Source organism: Triticum dicoccoides, chromosome 4B (assembly GCF_002162155.2).
Source record: "Triticum dicoccoides isolate Atlit2015 ecotype Zavitan chromosome 4B, WEW_v2.0, whole genome shotgun sequence".
Classification (NCBI taxonomy): Eukaryota; Viridiplantae; Streptophyta; class Magnoliopsida; order Poales; family Poaceae; genus Triticum; species Triticum dicoccoides.
The window spans coordinates 655,480,167-655,501,180 of NC_041387.1; the positions used below are offsets into that span (position 1 = coordinate 655,480,167).

Here is a 21,014-nt window from a genome sequence, read left to right on the forward strand (position 1 = left end):
ACTCATGAGTCATGTTGAAGTTTGTAACATGAGTCATGTTGGGCTCGGAGGTTTGCAACATAGGTCATGTTATGCTTGGAGGTTTGCAACATGGGTCATTTTGCGCTCGGTCGTCGCTGATGAGGTTTGCAACATGGGTCTTGTCGCACTTGAAGGTTTGCAACATGACGCCATAAATTATTCTGCTATTCATGAGTCATGTTGAAGTTGCAACATGGGTCTTGTTGCACTTGGAGGTTTGCAACATGATGCCAGAAATTCTTCTGCTACTCATGAGTCATGTTGAAGTTTGCAACATGATTCATGTTGGGCTCGAAGGTTTGCAACATAGGTCATGTTATGCTCGGAGGTTTGCAACATATGCCATGTTGTGCTCGGAGGTTTGCAACATATGCGCTCGGAGGTTTGCAACATGAGTCATGTTGCGCTCAGAGGTTTGCATGACGAAACATGATCTATATTACGCTTGGGGTTTTGCAACATGGCATCTGTTGCGACCAGAGTTTTTGCAACCAGACCACAACACAAGCTATGTTGCCACTGAACATACCATCCTCGTCTGATTTGCATCCACAACACCATAGCACCATCCGTCGTTCGCCGCTATTGCCCTTTTGTAACACCGTCGTGTGCCCTCCAACCGCAGCACCAATTCGCACCATGGTGGCACCTACAACAACATCAGCTAGTAGCATAGTGTCGCCAGCTTTGCAACGAACCTACCTTTTAACCTTCATATGCAACAAATATCCATTTGATCACAAATCAAGAAAAATACATTGTGTATATATAGTGTGGGGGACCAACACTTATAGCACGGGAAAACACTCGCGTCACGAGCGATCGATACTCCCTCCGGGTGAACAAGTGTCAGCCCGACAACGAAATAGTGCACACCAAACAAGCTAGTGGCGAGCCGAATTGTAGCATTGCATGTCTAGTTTTCAGCAGCATCGACCGACCACCCGGCGTCACGCGTCTATTTTTACAACCGATTAGTCTTATAGCGTCGAGTGTATGCACTAGCGCCACCCATCCTTCTACCATCTACGTTACTGACTTTTTTATGTAGCAAATATCTATTTTGATCGCTGGAAAACATCAGCTAAGAAATATATTACACTTTTTTGATAGGTTTGGAATGGCTTATCACGCTTGCCGCGCGATAGAAATATATTTCACTTATGTAAGGTTTTTCACAAAAAAAACGGCAGGCCAAACATTTATATCACACGAGAAAACACTTTGCAGCACGGACTATGATTGCATCAGACACTATGTTGGCCTTGATTGCATTGTAAACTTTTCTTTTGCGGGAAAATTGCATGGTACTCTGCTGGCCTTCTCTTGTTGTTACTCCTACTAATGGACAATGGTCAGTGCCAATTTGGTGCCAATGCAGCATGTAGAGCCATGCGGCCAACTCAGTAAAGGAAAAAGGCTTACGCCCATGGCAGTGAAGATGAGAGAGAAAGTAGCAGCAGTAGCGGTGTAGGCGCATGGGAGTGCGCGAGTTAAACAGTAGTAGCAGCAGATTCCCTCATCAAAGAAGAAAACAGTAGCAGCAGCGGTCGCACATGGGAGCAATTGTGGGACACAATGAACGAGCGTGGAATTACGCCTGGCTGAAATCAGCCGGATGATTACAAACGTTTTCCATAAAGTAATGCATTGCATAGCTTCCGCCACGCCAAAGCAATGCATTTTGAAGAAAAAAAATATTAAAACGTCAGTGAGTTTGGCGGAAGGTGTTTCAACATTTGACAGAAGCCATGCATTTAGCAATAATTAGAGCTTTCTACTAAGCAAATCACGTTTGGCTAGCTAGCTATGTGCCTTCCACCAAGTCAAGCTATCTAGCTATCATGGTAATCAGTTACTAATCATGTTCTCCTTCCACTAAATAACATCGGTCTTCCACCATCATGCATGGACGACGCCACATGGTGGCTTTTTGTTTGGCAGCCGGGATGTCTGGACTCCCGCAACTCAACCCCCCCCCCCTCCCCCCACCCCCTGCCCACTTGGTCGCCATTTTGTGGGAAAAAGTGTGTTCGGACCGTCAAACGGATTGATACAGAACCGCGTTGGATGGTGGATGGCAATCTGCATTCGGACAACGCGGTCCAGAAAATTGCGGGAGGTTTGTGGGTCCACTTTGGAGATGCCCTCAGTTCCATCCAGCATCCGATCAGCGAATAGGACACACGCACATTTCGACAAACAATATTACCAATAAAATATGGATTATGCGCGACAAAAGTAGTAGTACTACCAAATTCGTATTTGATTTTTTTCCAATGGTATATCTTTGGTGTCTGATGTCTTGGTCGAGAAGATATTGCCATGGTTCTTTTACGATGTTATGTTTCATATGTCGTTGGCTTGCAGTTGTAGCATATTGGTAGTGTCTGTTGAGCAGCCTCTGCGGCCGTGGGTTATATGCTTTGAGATTAGTCCACATGTGGTCATGTTTGTAACAATTTTCGCCTTTTTTCATTAACTGACCTGGAAATTCTCTTCTTAATTATTAGATGAAGCAATTTTCGGTCTTCTGTTGAAAAAATAACTTGTATTTTTTGCGGGATTTACTTATATATTATTAATCTAACTATGCAAATCAGTGGAATGAAGGGAGTAATAGTACTTAAGTTTGTAGAACAAGAAAATTATTTGCACGTGCATATGCATGTATCATTTTGTGAAGGAGAAAGTGCATATATCCCTATGGTTTCAGCGTGAGCCCTGGGCACAAGGGACTCTTTCATTTAAAACATTTTCATAGGATTTTTGGAGGATAAGAATAATTAGGAATTTTTCTACACTGCTCGCTTGATTCGTAGGATTGGATCCTATATGAACTTTTCCTATATATGCATTGTTTTGTCTTACGTTCTATAGAACATTCTAGCATCCACTCCAACATTTTGAAAATAAATTCTTTGTTTTCCCTTTGATACAATCAAACAGACTCATATTCTATAGGATCCGAGTGGATATCCCATTTCAATCCCGTGTTTTTTCGTTCCTTCATTTTTACAATCCCATGAACTAAAAACCAGTTACTTAATCCCCTGAAGTTGCAAAAACCGAATAAGTAACCCCCAAGTGACCATCAAGTGATTTTGAGAACGGTTTCACAAATATAAAACACCAGTTTGCCGCCACTAATCATGAGCTACAAAGAGGGTGCAGTTTTTTGAAACCGTTGGACTGCACAGTTAATTCCAAGGCTTGCCCATCGATTACACAGTAAAATGTTCAAATCTGTAGACTTACACTAAAAGAAAAGGCAAGACTATTCATGTCAAGAATATACTGCGATGATCTTTCTTTTATTCTAACTAAACTTGCATCGTGAATTCTAAACCCAGAAATGATTTTTCCAAGGCTTGCGGAACAGATTAACTCTACTGCCCACAGTTTTCCCAAAACGGCACTGAGCATGCTGCAGCAGCTTTTAATCGTGCACTGTTCCATATTCACATAAAAAAAAAGAATCTGATGGTCACGAATAGAGGGCAATGTGGTAGCAGCAGCGACATCAGACCAATGTGGTACGAGACATTAGTTCATCCTCTATTAAATGAACTGGCAGAACTTGTCGAAAATTTCTGTTTTTTTTCTTTGGACCGGGCTACGTAAAAAAATTCGGATCGTTGCTTGCACCAGCGTTACGAATCTTTACCATACTCCTGCAGTTTTTATTTACTTCGCATATTAGTTTTGATCTAAATTAAAATTTATAATGTTTGAAAAGTTTATAAAAAATAATCTAATCTTTCACCATAAATATATATATATATATATATATATATATTATGAAAATATATATTGAATGATGATTCTTTTTTTGTGGGAATATTGAATGATGATTCTAATTAATGGCATTAATTTGGTTAATATTTTTATATAAATTTAGTCAATGTTTAGAAAGTTTGACTCGAGAGAAAAATAATATGCGAATTAAATAAAAATGGATTTTTTCTTAGAAAAGGAGGATGATCCCCGGCCTCTGCATCTGGGAGATGCATACGGCCACTTTATTGATTATTCTCGAGGACCTTACAAAGTATTACAACAATGTGCCTGAATCCACCATCTTGGCAACATATGACGCTACTCCTATCCAAAATGATGAAGGGGTGCTAGCTGGGCCACTACCCAAACCACTCACCTAAGCCTAACATCAAAAGCCGGAAGCCGAAACTCATTCGGAAGCCCCAGCCGAGCCACATACCGGGTCTGGGGCACAATCCGGTCAGACGCACTCGTGTGTCGTCGCCGCCATCTTCCACAGGTCTTCAGATCATATTGAGGCTTCTACCTTGTCTGGCCACTCTGCCATCGACGTCACCATGACGCCAGACAGCAACCTCCTCCTGCGCGAGCCCATCTCCGCGCATCGGACGCCGAGTCTCCACAGCGCCATGCCATCGATCTCCGGCGCCATCAATGTGTGAGATGAAACACCGCTCCACCATCCCTCCAGCCAGCACTTGCTCCAAGACGATGCCCCCAGAAGGGAAAGCGATAGAACGCCATCATCATCCGACCCGGAAGACCCAGATCTGGGGTTTCCCCCTGAGCATCCTGAACCTGATGGCGCAGACTGCCGACGATGCCACGACCATCGGCAGTAGCTCCACCAGACGAGCGTCGCCTACGTCGCCGCAGCCTCCAAGATGAAGCTGACCAGAATGCATATGTCGACACCGAACCGCCACCACTTCCACCGCCGCTTGATCAGCCCCCGAGCAACGCCTTCAGGAAGGAGCACGCCACCGTGGTGTCGTCGTCGCTTGGAACAGGGGGGGTCTGAGGTTTTCACCTGAGCTCCTGGGAGGGGTGGAAGGAAGGAGGTCCTCTCCGAAGCCTCCAACGAGGGAAGCAACACCCAAAGGCACTGCCATCGGAGTGGCCGCCACGCCGGTCAAGAGATTCCCCCGGAACCCTTCCAGCCACCGGATCTGCAAGGCCAGCACCCAAGAACGGTGACCGAAGCCACCAAGGGCCAGATCCGTTGCAGATCGGAGTAGATCGGGGTCGAGGACGAACATCACCATGGCCACAACATCCAGCGAGGAACCGCTGCCGCAGCCGAAGCCCACCACCTCCCCGCCATCCACATGGCCAGGGAAGTGGCCCACATGTCCACGCCGGTGCCGCCCGCCGCCAAGCTGCGCCGCGTGCCACCATGGCCGCCGCCATGGATCCGAGCCGCAGGCGGGCCGCCAGCCGCGGGGCCCCGCGGGAGAGGAGAGCCGCGCCACGGGGGAAAGGCCCCGCCGCCGCCGCCGCCACGACGCGGGCTTTGCCCGGTGGTGGCCTCCGGTGGCGGCGAGGGGATTAGCTGGAGAAGGGGGGCCCGGCGGCGGCGCGGTTGGGGGCTGCCGCCCGTGTCGCCTACCCTGATACAAAATCTGTATGAATATGGATGAAGTACCATGCAAATAATTATGCATATTGTGATCCTTTTGGCACACAAATCTTGACAAGTGTACTTTCAGCCAAACTTTACATCTTTCCTGCTGTAGAGATAAGATGGTTGCCACAGCTGACACCATCGTGGCGTGGGCGTCATTCAACAGCCCAAAGCAACTCTTCTAGTGTTCTTTGTACTGCTTTGAAAGATGATGAATAGATTGAAAGTTTATCCAAAAAAAAAAAAGATGATGAGTTGTCGGGCGACGGATGAGCCCGTCTGGCGGGCGGACGAGGATCTGTCCACAGTCGGCGGAGAGGCGAGATGCGAGCGGCAAGAGGAGGAAGGCATCCCACGAGGAGCCCGACAAGCTACGTGGTTCCGTTCCTGATGAAACGCAGTAGCGCCATGGCCTAGATGCGTCGAATCTGGGAAGCGGCGACGAACCTAGATGCATCGGAGCGGGGGAGATAGACCATCGTGAGGAGAGGGCTACTTTTTTCCCCGAAGAAGTGGCTACGGCTGCTTAAGCCGACACGTCACTTATAATTTTTGAGGAGTTAGACCGGATAAGGATTCGGCTAGGTCTCATTTAACTTCTCAAAAGGAACTTTTGAGGAGTTAAAGCTTTTCAAGGTGTGGCTAGAGAGATGGTATAAGCGATGGATACAGGTGAAACACTCGTCTCATCCTCCCGCCAGAGTTGTTAGACATGGCCCATGTAGTGTTAGCTGCTGCCGCTCGCTTGCATCATGCATTATGTTTGTTGTGTGTGTTTTTTTATCCATGTTTTGAAGAAGAAGGGTTGTAAGAAAACTTAGAACTAAAGAAAATCTTCAGGAATATAAAAATGCTATGGAATTTTTTTAAATGATTTGATTCCAAAAAAATACTCGCAATTCCAAAAAATGATTGTGAGTTTCAAAAAATTGTTGACGAATTAAAAAAATGATTATGTAATTCAAAAAAAAGTCCCGAATTCATATAATAGTTTTAAGAAGTATTCATGAATTTAAAAAATCTTCGCAAATTTTAAAAGATGTTCACGAATTTCGGGAAAATCTTCACGTATTCAAGAAATGTTCATGAATACGAGCGGAGAGAAAAAAATAAGGAAAGAGAAGGAGCGGAACGAGGCTTGGAGAGAGAAGAGACCGATCAAACCCTAGCCCCCGATCCATCCATCCATCCATCCATCGATAACATCCCACCTCATGCCGCTGCGTAACCTTGTCATCAGGATGGGGACCCCGGCGGCCGCCGCTCTCCGGCCGCCGTCGGTATCCCGCGGGGCGCAGGCGGCGCGCTCTCGGCCCTTCTCCCGTCAGGTTCGTTCCCCGCCCCCTGTGCCCGCTCGGAGAATTTGCATCGCGTATGTGTCGGTATGCTCCTCCAGTCAATCCGGATCGAGGTCTCTCGATTTTCGCGGCGCTCCTCGCCTGCCGCGTAAAATACACCGTGCTCTGAAGCGTTAGATGTACACAACACCCTCTTTGGATGGATCCTCGGTCTTAGGCCATGTTCTTTTCTTGGGAATCAATCCCTCTTGCCACCCTTTTCCCATAACCTGTTCATCCAATTCGATCTGACAGTGACATAGTCGCTGATCACCTTAATAAATTTTCTCAAAAAATATATGCAGTAATGGAATGAACCATAACATTCTTATGGTCTGCCAGACAAGATGATGAAATTTCAGTTAGTTCATTATTACTACATCCAAATTTATTGTTAGGTATTACTCCCTCCGTTCCTTTATCTAAGGTGTATTTTTCTGAGCGCGGTGACCAAGGCACAAAATTGAGGAGCATTTTGAACGAAAATATCCTTAACTAATTAGGTAGTTAAATTGAAGAATGTTTCTGCATCCTCTATTGGTTTTGGCATACTACTGTTGTTGATGTACTTGCGTGATATAAGCAGATTCAAGATAACATTATTGAATGATATATTTCGTGGGACTTGAGCAAATTCAAGACGACATTGCTTGCAACAATTTGTCATCATTTACACTGCACGTTGATGCCCGAGCTTATATCGTGTATTACTGAATTGTAGGTTGAACATGAGGATATTTCCAAGATACGTGCCAAAAAGAAGTATGAGTTCAGTCTGTTCCTCCTTGAACAGTCAGAAAAACAGCTCGAGTCTGCGAAGTATGCAACCATAATTTGTTTGTCATATGCTTTTGGCTACAATTAGTATTACTCTCCGTTCCAAAATAGATGACTCAATTTTATACTAATTTTAGTATAAAGTTAATACGAAATTGGGTCATCTATTTTGGAACGGAGGGAGTAGATGATTTGAACCGAGACCCTAATGCTATGGTTTCTGCGCTCTTGTTGTTGAAGGGTCTGGGCTCAGAGGTTTCAAAGGGCAGACAAGTACCTGGGTTGGACTCTCAAGGTGGTCATGCCTGCTTCTCTTGTGGCTGCGATAGCTGGGTCCAAGTAGGCGATCAAAATGTCCATTCGTTGTTTTGTTTATTGATGATGGCATATGTGTTATGTAGGGGCGCTCTACTTATGGCTCATGTGCACTTTGTCTATAGCATGTTATGTAAGTCTCGGTTTATGGCGGTTCGAATGTGATCACTATGATGATGATAACATTACCTGGTGAACGATGAGTCGGGCAGTTTTGTTAGTGCAGCAGAACATATTATTGTCCTGAAAATGCTGAATCATATGAGACTTTGGTTAAAATCAGATTAGACAGACCCTCTTGTGCACATGACATGGTCTATTGAAATTAGACCGTGTACGCACGACACGTGCTGCTTCGAATCATCTCAAAACATCAGTCTCACAAACATCGGTCCAACGACCCTCTAGCTGTTGACTGGCGTTGCTTCCAACTCTATTATTTTTCCTATAAATGACCCTTTTAAATTTTGTGCACGCACATAGAATGTCTGGATATACACGCGGGATTTTTGTTTGAAATTTTTTAACTTTTCAAAATGTATAGTTAGACAATGGGTGCATATGCACCTAGGAGCCATTGCCAATTTCCGCCTTTTAAGAACTTAAGCATCTCAACTGCCCCCCGGAAAAACATATTCCAACGTCTTGCCTCTCCTGGAAAACTATTTGTGAAGCCAGAAGGAGAACTAGCGTTTTTTCCGGAAATGTTAACGCCCACACGTGTGGGCGTTTGCACATCGCCCACACGCCTCCATCACCACTCATTTTGCCACGTATGAATAGATGACATCAGCAGATTTTTTTTTGGTTTTCGGCTTAAAAATGTTGTATCTCCTAAATAAAAAAGCGAACTAAAAATCCATTTTCACCATTAAATCCGTCTCGACGAGATCTTCAAAACTAGACCCCATGTTGATATGTTTCGACGAATTATTTTTTTTGCCAGAAGTTGTCACGATGTTTACACTGGAGTTGCCATAGGGCTTAAACTAAAGTTGCCATGTGGCAATTTTAGTTTGTAGATCATGGCAATTTTAGTATTTTGATGATGGCAACTCCAGTACTTTGATCATGAAAATTATTTTTTGTATGAACCATGGCAATTTTACGTGCATGTATCATGGCAAATTTAGTTTATGGTTCATGGCAAGTCTAGTTTCTTAATTTCCTGTTTTATAAATGTCAAAATTTACTTTTAAATGTAGAAGAAAATAGCTGAAACATATCATGGCAACTTCAGTGTAAACATCATGGCAATTCATATGCAATAGACATGGCAACTTTTAATCCAAAAAAAATTTCATCAAAACATATCAACATGGGATCTAGTTTCGAAGATCTCATCGCGGGGGATTTAATGATGAAAACGGATTTTCAATCGGATTTTTCGTTTAAGAGATAAAACATTTTAAAAACTGAAAATCCAAAAAGATTCCTGCATGCATGCATGCGATGACGTGGCAAACTGTTTACATTAGAGACGTGTGGTGCGTCTCCCTTCCTGCCACACGTGTGGCAGTTAACGTGACCCTTTTTATTTTTGAGACAACCAGAGGGAGAACTATCTTTTTTTTTTGAGACATACCACTATACCAGAGGGAGAACTATCTTTTTTTTTTGAGGGAAAGAGGGAGAACTATCGATAGGCTATGGGCAAGCTCACCCGCGCCATGGGCCACTCCCATCAAGGTGGCGGTGCAGTTTTATTTTGTTTTGTTATTTCTTTTCCTTTTCCTTTTTTCCCTTATATATTTTATGAAATGTTCGAATATATTCTATATTTTTTTGAGATAGTCGAATATATTCTATATATATATATAAGATTTTGTTAACAATTGTATAAAACCTGGCCCACTGCGTGGCTGAGTAGGCTGTACCCTTGTTTCCTGGGCTGCCAGCCCATGCGTGCGAGAGGAGCCGCAGCAGCGCAGCCGAACGAATAGTACGGAGTACTCCCCTCTCGTTAGGATTTTCCTTCCTCTCGGCGGCGGCGATTTTTCTCCCCGACGTAGAGACCTGATCTACCCTGCCTCCTTCCCCCCGGCGCTCGGGTGCCCTTGGGGCCCCGGCCATGGCGGGAGCGGATGAAGCGATGGGGACCCTACCGCTCGTGGACATGGTTCCTTCGGGCAAGAGGAAGATGGCGCATCCTCGGGTGCGGCAGAGACAGAGTCAGATCTGGCAGCGATGATGGAAGAACTAGGCTTGACGAAGGATGATCTCCAGGATGTCATCATGGAAGACGACGAACTGGTGAAAGCTCCAGATAGTCCTTCGTCGAAGCAAGAGCCAAAGAGAAATAAGCAGAGTACAAGTGATCCTATCAACACAAAGAGCATTGCTCCAAACAAAACTTCTGATGCGCGTTTGGCGGGCCTCCCAGGGGGGTCGCGCCTAGCGCAATGAGTTGCCTGGTGTGGAACTGTCGTGGGGCTGGCAAACCCGCGACAGTTCAAGAGCTTCGAGACCTCTCGAGGCAACATGCCCCCTCTATTGTATGCATTTTAGAAACCCAAATAGAGGGATCACGTGTTGAAAGCATGGTAGGGTCACTAGGTTTTGAAAGAAGTTTTGCTGTAAACAGCAGAGGTAGAAGTGGTGGCCTTGGTATCTTCTGGAACGAAGCAATAAAGTTGGAAATTATTGGTTATTCGGATTATCACATTGATGTTATTGTGAAGGAACTAGTCCCAGTGCACACTAGGATTACTTTTGTATACGGAGAAGCACAAGTGCAAGAAAGATATAAGACGTGGGACATGATGCGAGGCATTACTAACACTAGCAATCTCCCCTGGGTTGCAGTAGGTGACTTCAACGAAGTACTACATGGCCACGAGCATGATGGGGTGTGCGCGAGGAGCCAAGCGCAGATGGATATGTTTCGGGATGCTCTGGATACTTGCAGCCTGACTGACATCGGCTACCAGGGACAGAGCTGGACGTTTGAGAAAAAAGTAGCCGGAGGATCATTCACAAGAGTGAGATTGGATAGGGCGGTGGCGTCCCCGGAGTGGCTCCTGGAATTCCCATCAGCACAGGTTAAACACGTCGCGGCGGCAAGCTCAGATCACATAGCTCTGCTTCTTATGATGCAAGAGATGCATGCATGCAGGAGGGGCCCGAAGCCTTTTAAATACGAGATATGTTGGGAGCGGGATCCTGCGCTGGCTTCGGTGGTGGCCGACAAGTGGGCAGAGGCACCAGGTGTTTCGGTCGACCAGATCAGGGAAAAGCTGCAGGAGCTGTCTGGTGAGCTATCAACATGGGATCGCGAGCACTTCGGCAGTGTTCGGCGGGAAATCAGTGAGCTAAAGACAAAACTGCAGGCACTACGCGCCACGGCGGAACGAACTGGACCGAATAGAGAAGAAACAAAAATCACAGACCGACTTGTCGAACTGTTTCACCGAGAGGAAATATTGTGGAGACAGCGTGCACACGTTGACTGGTTGATGCATGGTGATAAAAACACATATTTTTTTTCACTTGCGGCTAGTAAGCGAAGAAGGAAGAATCAAATTAAGGAACTACTGCGTCATGACGGAACGGTGACAGATAATGTTGTGGAGATGGAGGCCATGGCAACGGCCTTTTACAAGAACCTTTATACATCAGAAGGCGTGGCTAACATGGGGCCGGTCCTAGATACTGTTCCTCGCAGAGTTACTGATCTAATGAATGATGCATTGAATGCTCCATACAGTGAGGATGAGGTAAAAACTGCTCTTTTTCAGATGTTCCCAACGAAGGCTCCTGGCCTAGATGGATACCCAGCTCACTTTTTTCAGCGTCATTGGGAAGTGTGTGGTAATGAAGTGACAAAGGCAGTACTACGGATAGTTGAAGGAACAGAATCAGCATCATGCATCAATGAGACAATCCTCGTGCTAATTCCAAAGGTAAAAAATCCAACCTTGTTAGCTCAGTTCAGACCGATTAGCCTTTGCAATGTGCTTTACAAAATTGCTTCGAAGGTGATTGCTAACCGTCTGAAAGTAATTTTACCTGAAATAATATCTGAGGAGCAATCAGCCTTTGTTCCTGGAAGGCTGATAAATGACAACATCATCACTGCGTATGAGTGTCTCCATTTTATGAAAAGGAACGAGTCAAAGAAGCACCGGTCCTTTGCACTCAAGCACGACATGATGAAAGCTTATGATAGGGTTGAGTGGCCCTATCTGGGGGCGGTGATGATTAAACTGGGATTTGCGGAAAGATGGGTAAATATAGTGATGAACTTAGTCACGTCGGTCAAGTTCTATGTGCTTTTTAATGGAAAGAAGTTGGAGGAGTTTGAACCATCAAGAGGGATCAGACAAGGGGACCCAATCAGCCCTTATTTGTTCTTGCTTGCAGCAGAGGGCCTCTCGTGCCTGTTAAAATCTAAGAATGAGTCATCCAACCTGAGTGGGTTACAAGTGGCACCTACGGCGCCCCAGGTAAACCATTTGTTATTTGCTGATGACAGCCTGCTGTTTTGTAAGACGAGTAATGCTGGAGCTGAAGAGGTGAACCTGGTACTGAACTATTACTGCAAAGCTTCGGGCCAACGGATAAATTTTGTGAAATCTTCCATCTTTTTCAGCAAGGGTGTTCCTGATAGTACTCGGGAGGAGATCAAGAACACTCTTAATGTTCCAAATGAAACACTCAATGAAAAGTACCTGGGTATGCCGTCTGACATAGAAAATTCTAAAAACGGGGCTTTCAAATATTTGAAGGATCGTTTGTGGAGCAAAGTTCAAGGCTGGCTAGAGAGCACTATGTCGACAGCGGGTAAAGAGGTCTTGGTAAAAGCAGTAGCACAAGCAGTCCCGGTCTTCTCTATGTCTTGTTTCAAGTTACCAAGGGGATTATGTGAACATCTTAACATGCTCATAAGAAAATTCTGGTGGGGCTCTAAGGACGGCAAGAGAAAACCTCATTGGGTATCGTGGAAGGCTATGACTGAGCCAAAAGGTATGGGTGGATTAGGTTTCAAGGATTTTGAGCTCTTTAACTTATCAATGCTTGCACGTCAGGCGTGGAGACTCCTGCAGGATCCGGATTCTCTTAGTGCACGAATGCTGAAAAGCATCTATTTCCCGGACTCAGATATTCTGCATGCAAATCTTGGCGGTCACCCGAGTCAGGTTTGGCGGGCTATACTGGAAGAGAGAGAGGTGCTACAGCAAGGGATCATCCGCCGAATAGGGAATGGTGAATCTACGAACATCTGGGCAGACACGTGGTTGCCTAGGAATGAGATGTTACGCCCGTACGACTGTCGGGTAGCCAACCCACCAACATGGGTGGCCGAGCTGATTGATAACACCAACGCCACATGGAATGTTGAACGCGTCAACCAGGTGTTCATGCCTATGGATGCAAAGATCATTCCTCTCTGCACACGCAACACGGCTGACTTCTGGAGTTGGAATTTTGAGAGGAACGGTACCTTCTCTGTCAAATCTGCATATCGCATGTTAGTGGAAACCAGAAGGAGGCGGGAGGCTTGGTTGGAAAACACAGCGGGCTCGTCATCGACAGTGGCAGAGGAAGGAACGTGGAAAACACTATGGCGCACTAAGGTACCGGGGAAAGTGAAGATGTTCCTGTGGCGGTTATCTAAACAATCCCTCCCAACGGAAGATGTTCGAGCTCATAGACATATGTCAGATAGTTCGGCATGTGGGATGTGTGGAGCACTAGACTCATGGAGGCACTCACTGCTGAATTGCACATCATCCAGGTGTGTGTGGGCTTTGATCAATGATGAGCTTGCACAAGTGCTGGTTGCTACCACCGAACCAAAAGCTAAGTTATGGCTTTTTACACTAATGGAATCACTTTCACATGACCAATTTGTTCGGTTAGCGGTCACGTTATGGGCGATATGGACGGCTCGGCGTAAGGCAATTCACGAAGGGATTTTTCAAACACCCCAAGCCACTACAGATTTTGTCAGGAGATTTATAGCAGAGCTCGAGGTGCTGGGCAACAAGCAAGAACCAGCGGTAAGGGGCGGACCCTCTCGGGTCAGGCCACGAGCTCCTCCTCCGGGATGGGTCAAAATACACGTCGACGCTGGTGTCAGAACTGGGAGAGGAGGATCAGCTGCGGCGGTTTGTTGGGATCAACAAGGCAACTATCTGAGAAGCTCATCGCTGGTCATTGCAGGAGTGGACGACCCTGCGATTCTGGAAACGATCGCATGTCGTGAAGCACTAGCCCTTACCGAAGATCTCAACTTGAACAACCTGATGATCGCTTCTGACGCGAAGCAAGTGGTTAGTGACATCCAAAAATCACATATGGGCAAAAACGCGGCAATTATTCAAGAGATTAGATTTAGAGCTTCTTCTTTCATTTGTAATTTTATGTTTAAAGGTCGTGCGGCTAATAGAGACGCACATAAACTTACTAAGTTTTCACTTTCGTTAGGGCCGGAGCGCCATGTGTGGTTAGGCCAACCCCAGGTTCCAACTTGTATCCCACATCCTGTGGAGTTTGGTGATGAATAAACTGTTTTTCACCCCTAAAAAAAAAGCAGCGCAGCCGAACGGATCGCTGGCTCCTCGTGGAAAAAAAAGAAGAAAGAAAAGGAGCATGAAGAAGAAACTTCGAGAGAGAAGAAAGCGAACGAACCCTAGCCGCCTCCAAGTTCGCTCGATCGATCTCGGCCATCTCATCCCATCCCATGGCGCTGCGTAACCTGGTCACCAAGGTGCGGGCCCCGCTCTCCGCCGCTCTCCGGCCGCCGGCGGTCCGCTCTTGGCCCTTCTCCGCAGCCCCCCGTCAGGTTCGTTCGTTCGTTCCCCACCTCCCTTGCCCGCCCGCTTGAAGAATTGGAGTTCCTCACCGGCACAGCAAGCCTCAGCCACGTGATTTCGCCGCGTAAAATACGTATTCATCTGGTGCGTTGCGTTAGATGGATGCCATGCCCCTCTGGTCTGGATGTATCCTCCTTTTTAGGCCTTGTTTGGCACACCGGGGTTTCAAGCCCTAAAGCGGCTGGGCTGGGAATTATGGGACTTCCCCTCCCACCCCAAATCCCTGTATATGAAATTGTTTGTTGTTTGGCACTAGGGGGAGGAGGTTGCCTTTGTGCAGTTTGTAATAAGAATAAAAATATGATGATTTTTACATCACAAGTAGGAGTACTTCATAATGCACTGTTAAATTAATAATTAAGCATCTCACTTGAATCAAAGCACAAAGCACAACAGTTATCTCGCAAAACAAAGATTTGGCACACCAAATACAACTTCCAAGATTGTTTGCCATCATTGTGCTTCTTCTGCTGCTTCTTGGTCAAGTACATACTACAGATAAGGTACCGGATGACATAAGAATGTCCATGCTTCAGGTATCAGATAAATGGGCCACCTGACAGAATTTATTTCAATCAAGTCCATGGCGTGTAATTGATGTTGGTTCTTGCTCACTTAAATGCCGCTGTGAATGAAGAAGTAAAGCATGTACATAGCATGGAGATGAATGGATTCTTGCATCGACCGGCAGAGCTGCATTTTCTATGAAGATGTTTGGATTTAGATGTATCTTTCTTTTCGATATTAGTTATGACTTATGAACACTTGAACAGCAAGTTTGCATTTCACATCGCCTGCTTATGTTGGTTTACTTGGTTTGTAGGGTGAACAGCATGGGAAAAGAATTTTAGATTTTGAGTCAGCCACTGAAGAGGAGGTCATTCGGGAGGCAAGATTGCTAGATAAACAGATTGACAAAAATTTGTCACATATCAGGTAAGATCATTACAGTTTGTTGCTTTATTTTACACAAATGATGATCCCAAGTACATGAGGTCCTTTTCGGAAATGTGGAATGTCGAAGATGGCATTTTACCCTTTGTAGTTATTATTTAGTGTAACTTCAGCATCTCTCTAACTTAACAATTTATCATCTTTTTTTTTGAAGGGAGTACGACGAGAATGTCATGCCAAGAGTTTTGCAGGGTATATATGGAAAAGTGAAGTGGTTCTTTGGTGCTGGCGCCGTTGTCGAGCTCGTACGTCTGGGGATTTCGGCACGTCAGGCTAGTGTTGGACATTCGGAGTGAGGGCACTCTGCAGTTGATGTTGTTGGATGTCTCATGATGGAGCTCTCTGTTCATCCCCTAGTCTCTGCTATCTGTCTCTGATGCGTCAAGTATTACTATGCTTATATATGGCCTGACTACCAAGTACCAACCAGCCTTCCGTGTCTTATGTACCAGCACTCTGCTAAGCAACTCAGTTTATATGGTCTGACTACCGGCTTTCCGTGCTTGATGTTTCAGCAATCTCTCATGTGTCAACTGTCAAGTATTACTACTACTCATTCTTTATGGCATTCTTAGGCCCCTCTCTGGGAGGGCTGGAATAGATACAGAATTGAGTTTCTGCTCCCGGATGAACAGTAGAACATGCCGAAATAGTAAAAAAAAGAAAATCGTCTTTAGATTCAAATTGAGGAGAGTTTCGCATGTGCCAAATCTCATGATGGAAACCACATTTGTGAAGGTCTGGATAAGGAAAAAAATCGATGCCCTAAAAAGACTAATATTGAAAGTATTTTTTTTACCACACATCTGTGAATGTCATGTCTTCACGGAAAATTGGACGTAGATGGAAAGCTATGCAATGTTTGTTATAAGAAAAAATTAGGTATGTTTTGATTTTCATTCTATTCTTCAATTTTACATCCATGTGCATGTGAGCTTGGTACTCGAAGCACACTTCAATTTTACTGGGCACTATAATGTGTTCGTACTTGTTCCTGGTTGTAAATTTGTTTTTGGTTGTCGTGTATTTTGATCACGGAAATGAAAAGAGCCTGTTCGGAACCTCTCCAATCTAAAAAAATCCACTCTGTGCTGTAGAGGAAATGAGCAGCTCGGTTTAATCCATTCCCTGAAAATGTGTTGCCGCTCCCTTCACTCCGGGAACCGCAGTTGTGGAGCGGAGAGGATCCGAACAGGTCCTAAGTGTGAAAACAAAGAAAATTTGCACGGCATCTGTCGCTGCCGTTAGGGCATGGGCCACCCAATGCAGCGCAACTGCTGCAGCAGAGCTTCAATACTTCGTGGTATGCCGTTTTCCCCCCTTTGCAAGCATGTCCATAGTTCTCCTTTTACGGGAATAAGATAATATTTCATCAAATGACAGATCACTTACAATCAAAGATGAGATGAAATCAGGAGCAGAGTTGTTCCAAAAGGACGAAGATTTAGATGTATAACACTCCTCCGCCAAACAATTTGCAACTTCATTTGCTTCCTTTTTGCAGCAGCAGAATTTAACCATGTCAAAGCCTTTGAAATATGGAAACACTCAATGATTGCGGCGACATTGGGGCCATAATAGTTCTCAGTCTGTAGCATCAATGACCAGGAAAGAATTGGATTTCGCCATCAGTTTGTTACATCCCAGCTGCTTTGCCAAAAGAAGACCATTATGAAGAGCAAGCGTTTCAGCGGCTTCCGCATCTGGTACGTGTGGTATGAACCACGTTGTTGCGGTAATGAAGTGACCCCCTTCTCACCTCGAGGGCGTGAACCTGGGTAAATTGTTCTCTCGTGTGTACCCGATCTGATCCTCTATGCATGCCGAGTAATTGCCGATTATAATTGAGACTATTCAATCATAGTTAGTTTCACCTATAAATAATAAAGTGTCAAGAGGGTGATTATCCAATAAATAAAATACATGCCATCAGGATGGCAACTTTTTTTTCATTCGCAAAAAACAAAGGAAAGCTAAAGAAATCCCCTGTAAAAAAAAACTAAAGAAATAACTGAAGACCTGACGAGTCAGACAGCGATCCAACCGGTCCGGGTCCAACCCGGTCGCCTCAACAAGTAAAAAGTCCAAAACAAGCCCTGAATTTGTAGGCGAAAGCTAAATCGAACCCTGAACTCCAAATAGGGATCGTTTCAGGTTGAACCCGGGATGGTCGCCAGACTGGGCCGGCCCATAAGGCAGGGGCGAAGCTTGTTTTTTTTTTTTTTGCAGCAATTTTTCCGAACCGCGCTACTTGAAAACGTTGGAAAAAAAGGGCTCTGAGAATCGAACTTGCGACCTCACGCTCGTCAAGTCTTCCTACTAGCCACTTTAACTGTTGGCTATCTGTGACATAAGTGAAGCGCGAAAATATTTAAACACACGTAGCGTGGAGGTTTAAAAACATTTTTTGTAATTTTTTGAAACATTTTCTTGAAAATTGCCAACAATTTTGAAATCCGAATATTCTAATAACCAATTTTTTTTAAAAAAAAAATCAACATTTTTTAAAAAATTGAACAATTTTTTGGAGTTACGAACAGTTTTTGAAAAACGTACATTTTTTAAAAACCTCAACCATTTTTAACGCCCCGAACATTCTTTAAAGTGCAAACATTTTTTGGCTTGTTCAAAACACGAACAATTTTGAAACCTGAACAAAATTTAAATTTTGAACAAATTCTCCCATTTTAAAGTTTTTTAGAAAGTGTTCACATCCTAAAATATTGTTCAGGTTTCCAAATTTGTTCCCATTTTTTCAAAATATGTTTATCTTTAAAAAATGTTCATGTTTTCAAAAATTGTTTTCACTTTAAAATTTAGTTCAGGTTTCAAAAAAAATTAGTGATTTGAAAATTTCGTTCACGTTTAAAAATGGTTCATGTAGAAAAAATATTCAGGGATTTAAAAAAGGTTCACGTTTGAGAATTTGTCTGTGTTTTTTAAAATCGTAATTCCAAAAGTTGTTAAAAAAATTGCAAAACATGTTTGGAACTGGAAAAACTGTTTGTTGCTTTTAAGAATATCCGAAATTCAAAACTGTTGATTATTTTCAAGAAAATGTTTTCGAACCTCGATGCTAAGTAGTCTTGTTAAATACGTCCGCGCTTCACGTTTGTTACCAGAAGTTACCTGGTGGAGTGGCTACACGAGGAGTTCAGCAGCACAAGATCTTTAGTTCGATTCCCCCTAAGTATTTGGTGGGCCGGCCCAGTCGCCGACGATCCCGGTTAATCCCTTCGTAAACGCGCTCAAGGTTTAATATATACCGGGATTACATAGTTCGATGTGCTGATTTCAGGGATTTGAAGTTCAGGGTTTGATTTAGCTTTCATCTATAAATTCAAGGTTTGTTTTGGACTTTTTCCCCTCAACAACCCCGATGCTATGCCACCACCGGCGCCGGACCGGAAGACGCGACCACCCATGGAGCAACCCGAGTCCGGAGACGGCGCTCCGCAGCAGCGCCACAAGAAATCCTCCGCCGCCAAGAAGGCGAAGAAGGGCGGCGCCACCGGCGGGGCATGGCCGGCGGTAAAGCCCAAGAAGGACCTCCAGGTCAATCGCCTCAAGGGCACCCAGCTCCTCACCGTAAGCCAATCAAATCCGCCCCTTCCCCTTTGAATCTGACGCGATTAGCATAGGGACCTTGTCACACGCCCGCATCTAGGCATCAGGTAGCTCGATCTGATTCCGCTAGGAGGGGAAGGGGGTCACCATCTAGGGCTGACGATGTTGCTGAGCATCTAGGGGAGACTCAGCCTGCACCAATTTTTTTGCCACGTCACCCGTGGAAAAATATTTCCTAGCGAGTATGAAGGGGAGGATGTTTTTGTGATGATGTGCTGTTTGATCGAACTGAACGAATGGTAAGAAATTCCTGAATTGATATGATAGTTTGTAGAATTTATCTCTACTTGATTGTGTTGCTCATGGACAACCGCCACACTTGACACAGGTCCCTGACTTCCTCACCTCGGCGGAGGCGAAGGCTTTCGTCGATGTTGCTGAATCCATGGGCTTCACGCACCAGGGCAGCCTTGGGCCACTCAAGGGGGAGGCTTACAGAGATAACGACCGGATATCTGTCACGGACCCCTTGCTCGCTCAAACGCTCTGGGATTCAGGGATAAACAGGGTATTCGTCGACATCAACATCTCCGGCAAAGCAGCGACCGGCTTGAACCCAAATATCAGGCTTTACAGGTATATATACCGATTTATAACTTCAGATCTGTGGGTGTTAGTATCGTGCTGTTGGGCAGGTTCGGTCACTGATGTTGTTGCTTGTAGGTACGTTGAAGGCCAGCGCTTCGGCAGGCATATCGATGAGAGCGTCAGCCTTGGGGACGGTTCGAGGACACAGTATACATTGCTGGTGTACCTTTCTGGAAAGGGGAGCGCAAAGGATTCGCAGGCCCTTGTTGGAGGGGAGACTGTCTTTTATGATCACCGAGGCGGAATTGTTGCCGAGGTACTTCCTGATTCCAAAACCCATCTGTTTGATATAATTTTTTTTGCCTCGTTGCTTTGTCAGCCAGTTCATCTGCTGTGGAAAACCAGTGCTAGTAGTAAAGGTCGGATATCGATATGCATTATGTCATTGGTTTTGTTTGTCACACATATTAGACTTGCTCATCTGGTGGCTAAGATTGATATTGATGTGTGCCCATATGAGCATCTATTCGATCTAGCTATAGAGGAGGGGGAACTGGAGAATTATGTCTGCGGAGAAATCAGAAAAAGGAGTATGAGATGCACATGTTCGCTGTATTACGAGTCTGCTCTTGGATTGTTAACGACTGTTAGATTATGAAAATCAAGAGGGTATCATACATGGTTAGCCTCTGTAAAGAAATATAAGAGTGTTTAGATCACTAAAGTAGTGATCTGAGCGCACTTATATTTCTTTACGGAGGGAGTATCATGGTTAGCCTTTTTGTTCTTACATACAGTTAGTAACACTGTCACTGCCAAGCTCGCTGGCCTTAATGTGAAGCTATCTACATGTATGTAGGTTGCTCCCGTGCAAGGAATGGCTCTACTCCATCTACATGGCGCCAGGTGCATGCTGCACGAAGCTCGCGTCGTGAAAAAGAACGTCAAGTACGTGCTCCGTTCCGACGTCGTGTTTGCTTAGCTGAAATGCTTCCAGGCCAGTTTCAGACCAAGGACCTACAGGTTTAGCTTTTTGTGATATGTGCTGTGTGAAAAACAGAGGCCCCAGAGGTAAAATTGAGAGGTAGTTGTTGCAACATTGGAAATGCCGGCCTGCCTGATCAAAAATTGTGTTCTATCATGCACCGTTGTATAAGAGTTCTTTTAACTGCTGCAATGCTGGAAATGCTCAAAATCATTCTACCGTTTGTCATCATGGAGATGTTTTACTCT

General features: G+C 44.9%; 2 protein-coding genes and 1 long non-coding RNA gene across 3 annotated transcripts; all 3 read left to right on the top strand.

Annotated features, from left to right (window-relative positions):
• Positions 1-7,481: 7,481 nt before the first annotated feature.
• On the top strand, positions 7,482-8,136 carry LOC119294196. Its single transcript, XR_005143373.1, has 2 exons — positions 7,482-7,581; positions 7,780-8,136. It is a non-coding gene; the product is annotated as an uncharacterized LOC119294196 (long non-coding RNA).
• A 6,270-nt stretch (positions 8,137-14,406) lies between these two features.
• Positions 14,407-16,166, top strand: LOC119294198. The gene is made up of 3 exons (XM_037572435.1): positions 14,407-14,641; positions 15,496-15,608; positions 15,781-16,166. Exons 1-3 carry the CDS (start codon positions 14,540-14,542, stop codon positions 15,920-15,922), a joined length of 357 nt encoding a protein of 118 aa, XP_037428332.1. The 5' UTR covers positions 14,407-14,539; the 3' UTR covers positions 15,923-16,166.
• A 2,816-nt stretch (positions 16,167-18,982) lies between these two features.
• LOC119292086 lies at positions 18,983-20,997 on the top strand. The gene is made up of 4 exons (XM_037570916.1): positions 18,983-19,214; positions 19,582-19,829; positions 19,917-20,097; positions 20,641-20,997. Exons 1-4 carry the CDS (start codon positions 19,011-19,013, stop codon positions 20,761-20,763), a joined length of 756 nt encoding a protein of 251 aa, XP_037426813.1. The 5' UTR covers positions 18,983-19,010; the 3' UTR covers positions 20,764-20,997.
• Positions 20,998-21,014: the final 17 nt, after the last annotated feature.

Excerpts from the sequence above, each read along its gene's own strand:
- LOC119292086 (XM_037570916.1), top strand. The coding sequence starts at position 19,011 with ATGCCACCACCGGCGCCGGACCGGAAGACGCGACCACCCATGGAGCAA. Across the intron at positions 19,830-19,916 it reads CCAAATATCAGGCTTTACAG|GTACGTTGAAGGCCAGCGCT; the intron begins GTATATATACCG and ends TGTTGCTTGTAG. Across the intron at positions 20,098-20,640 it reads GAGGCGGAATTGTTGCCGAG|GTTGCTCCCGTGCAAGGAAT; the intron begins GTACTTCCTGAT and ends ACATGTATGTAG.
- LOC119294198 (XM_037572435.1), top strand. The coding sequence starts at position 14,540 with ATGGCGCTGCGTAACCTGGTCACCAAGGTGCGGGCCCCGCTCTCCGCC. Across the intron at positions 14,642-15,495 it reads TCTCCGCAGCCCCCCGTCAG|GGTGAACAGCATGGGAAAAG; the intron begins GTTCGTTCGTTC and ends CTTGGTTTGTAG. Across the intron at positions 15,609-15,780 it reads AAAAATTTGTCACATATCAG|GGAGTACGACGAGAATGTCA; the intron begins GTAAGATCATTA and ends TTTTTTTTGAAG.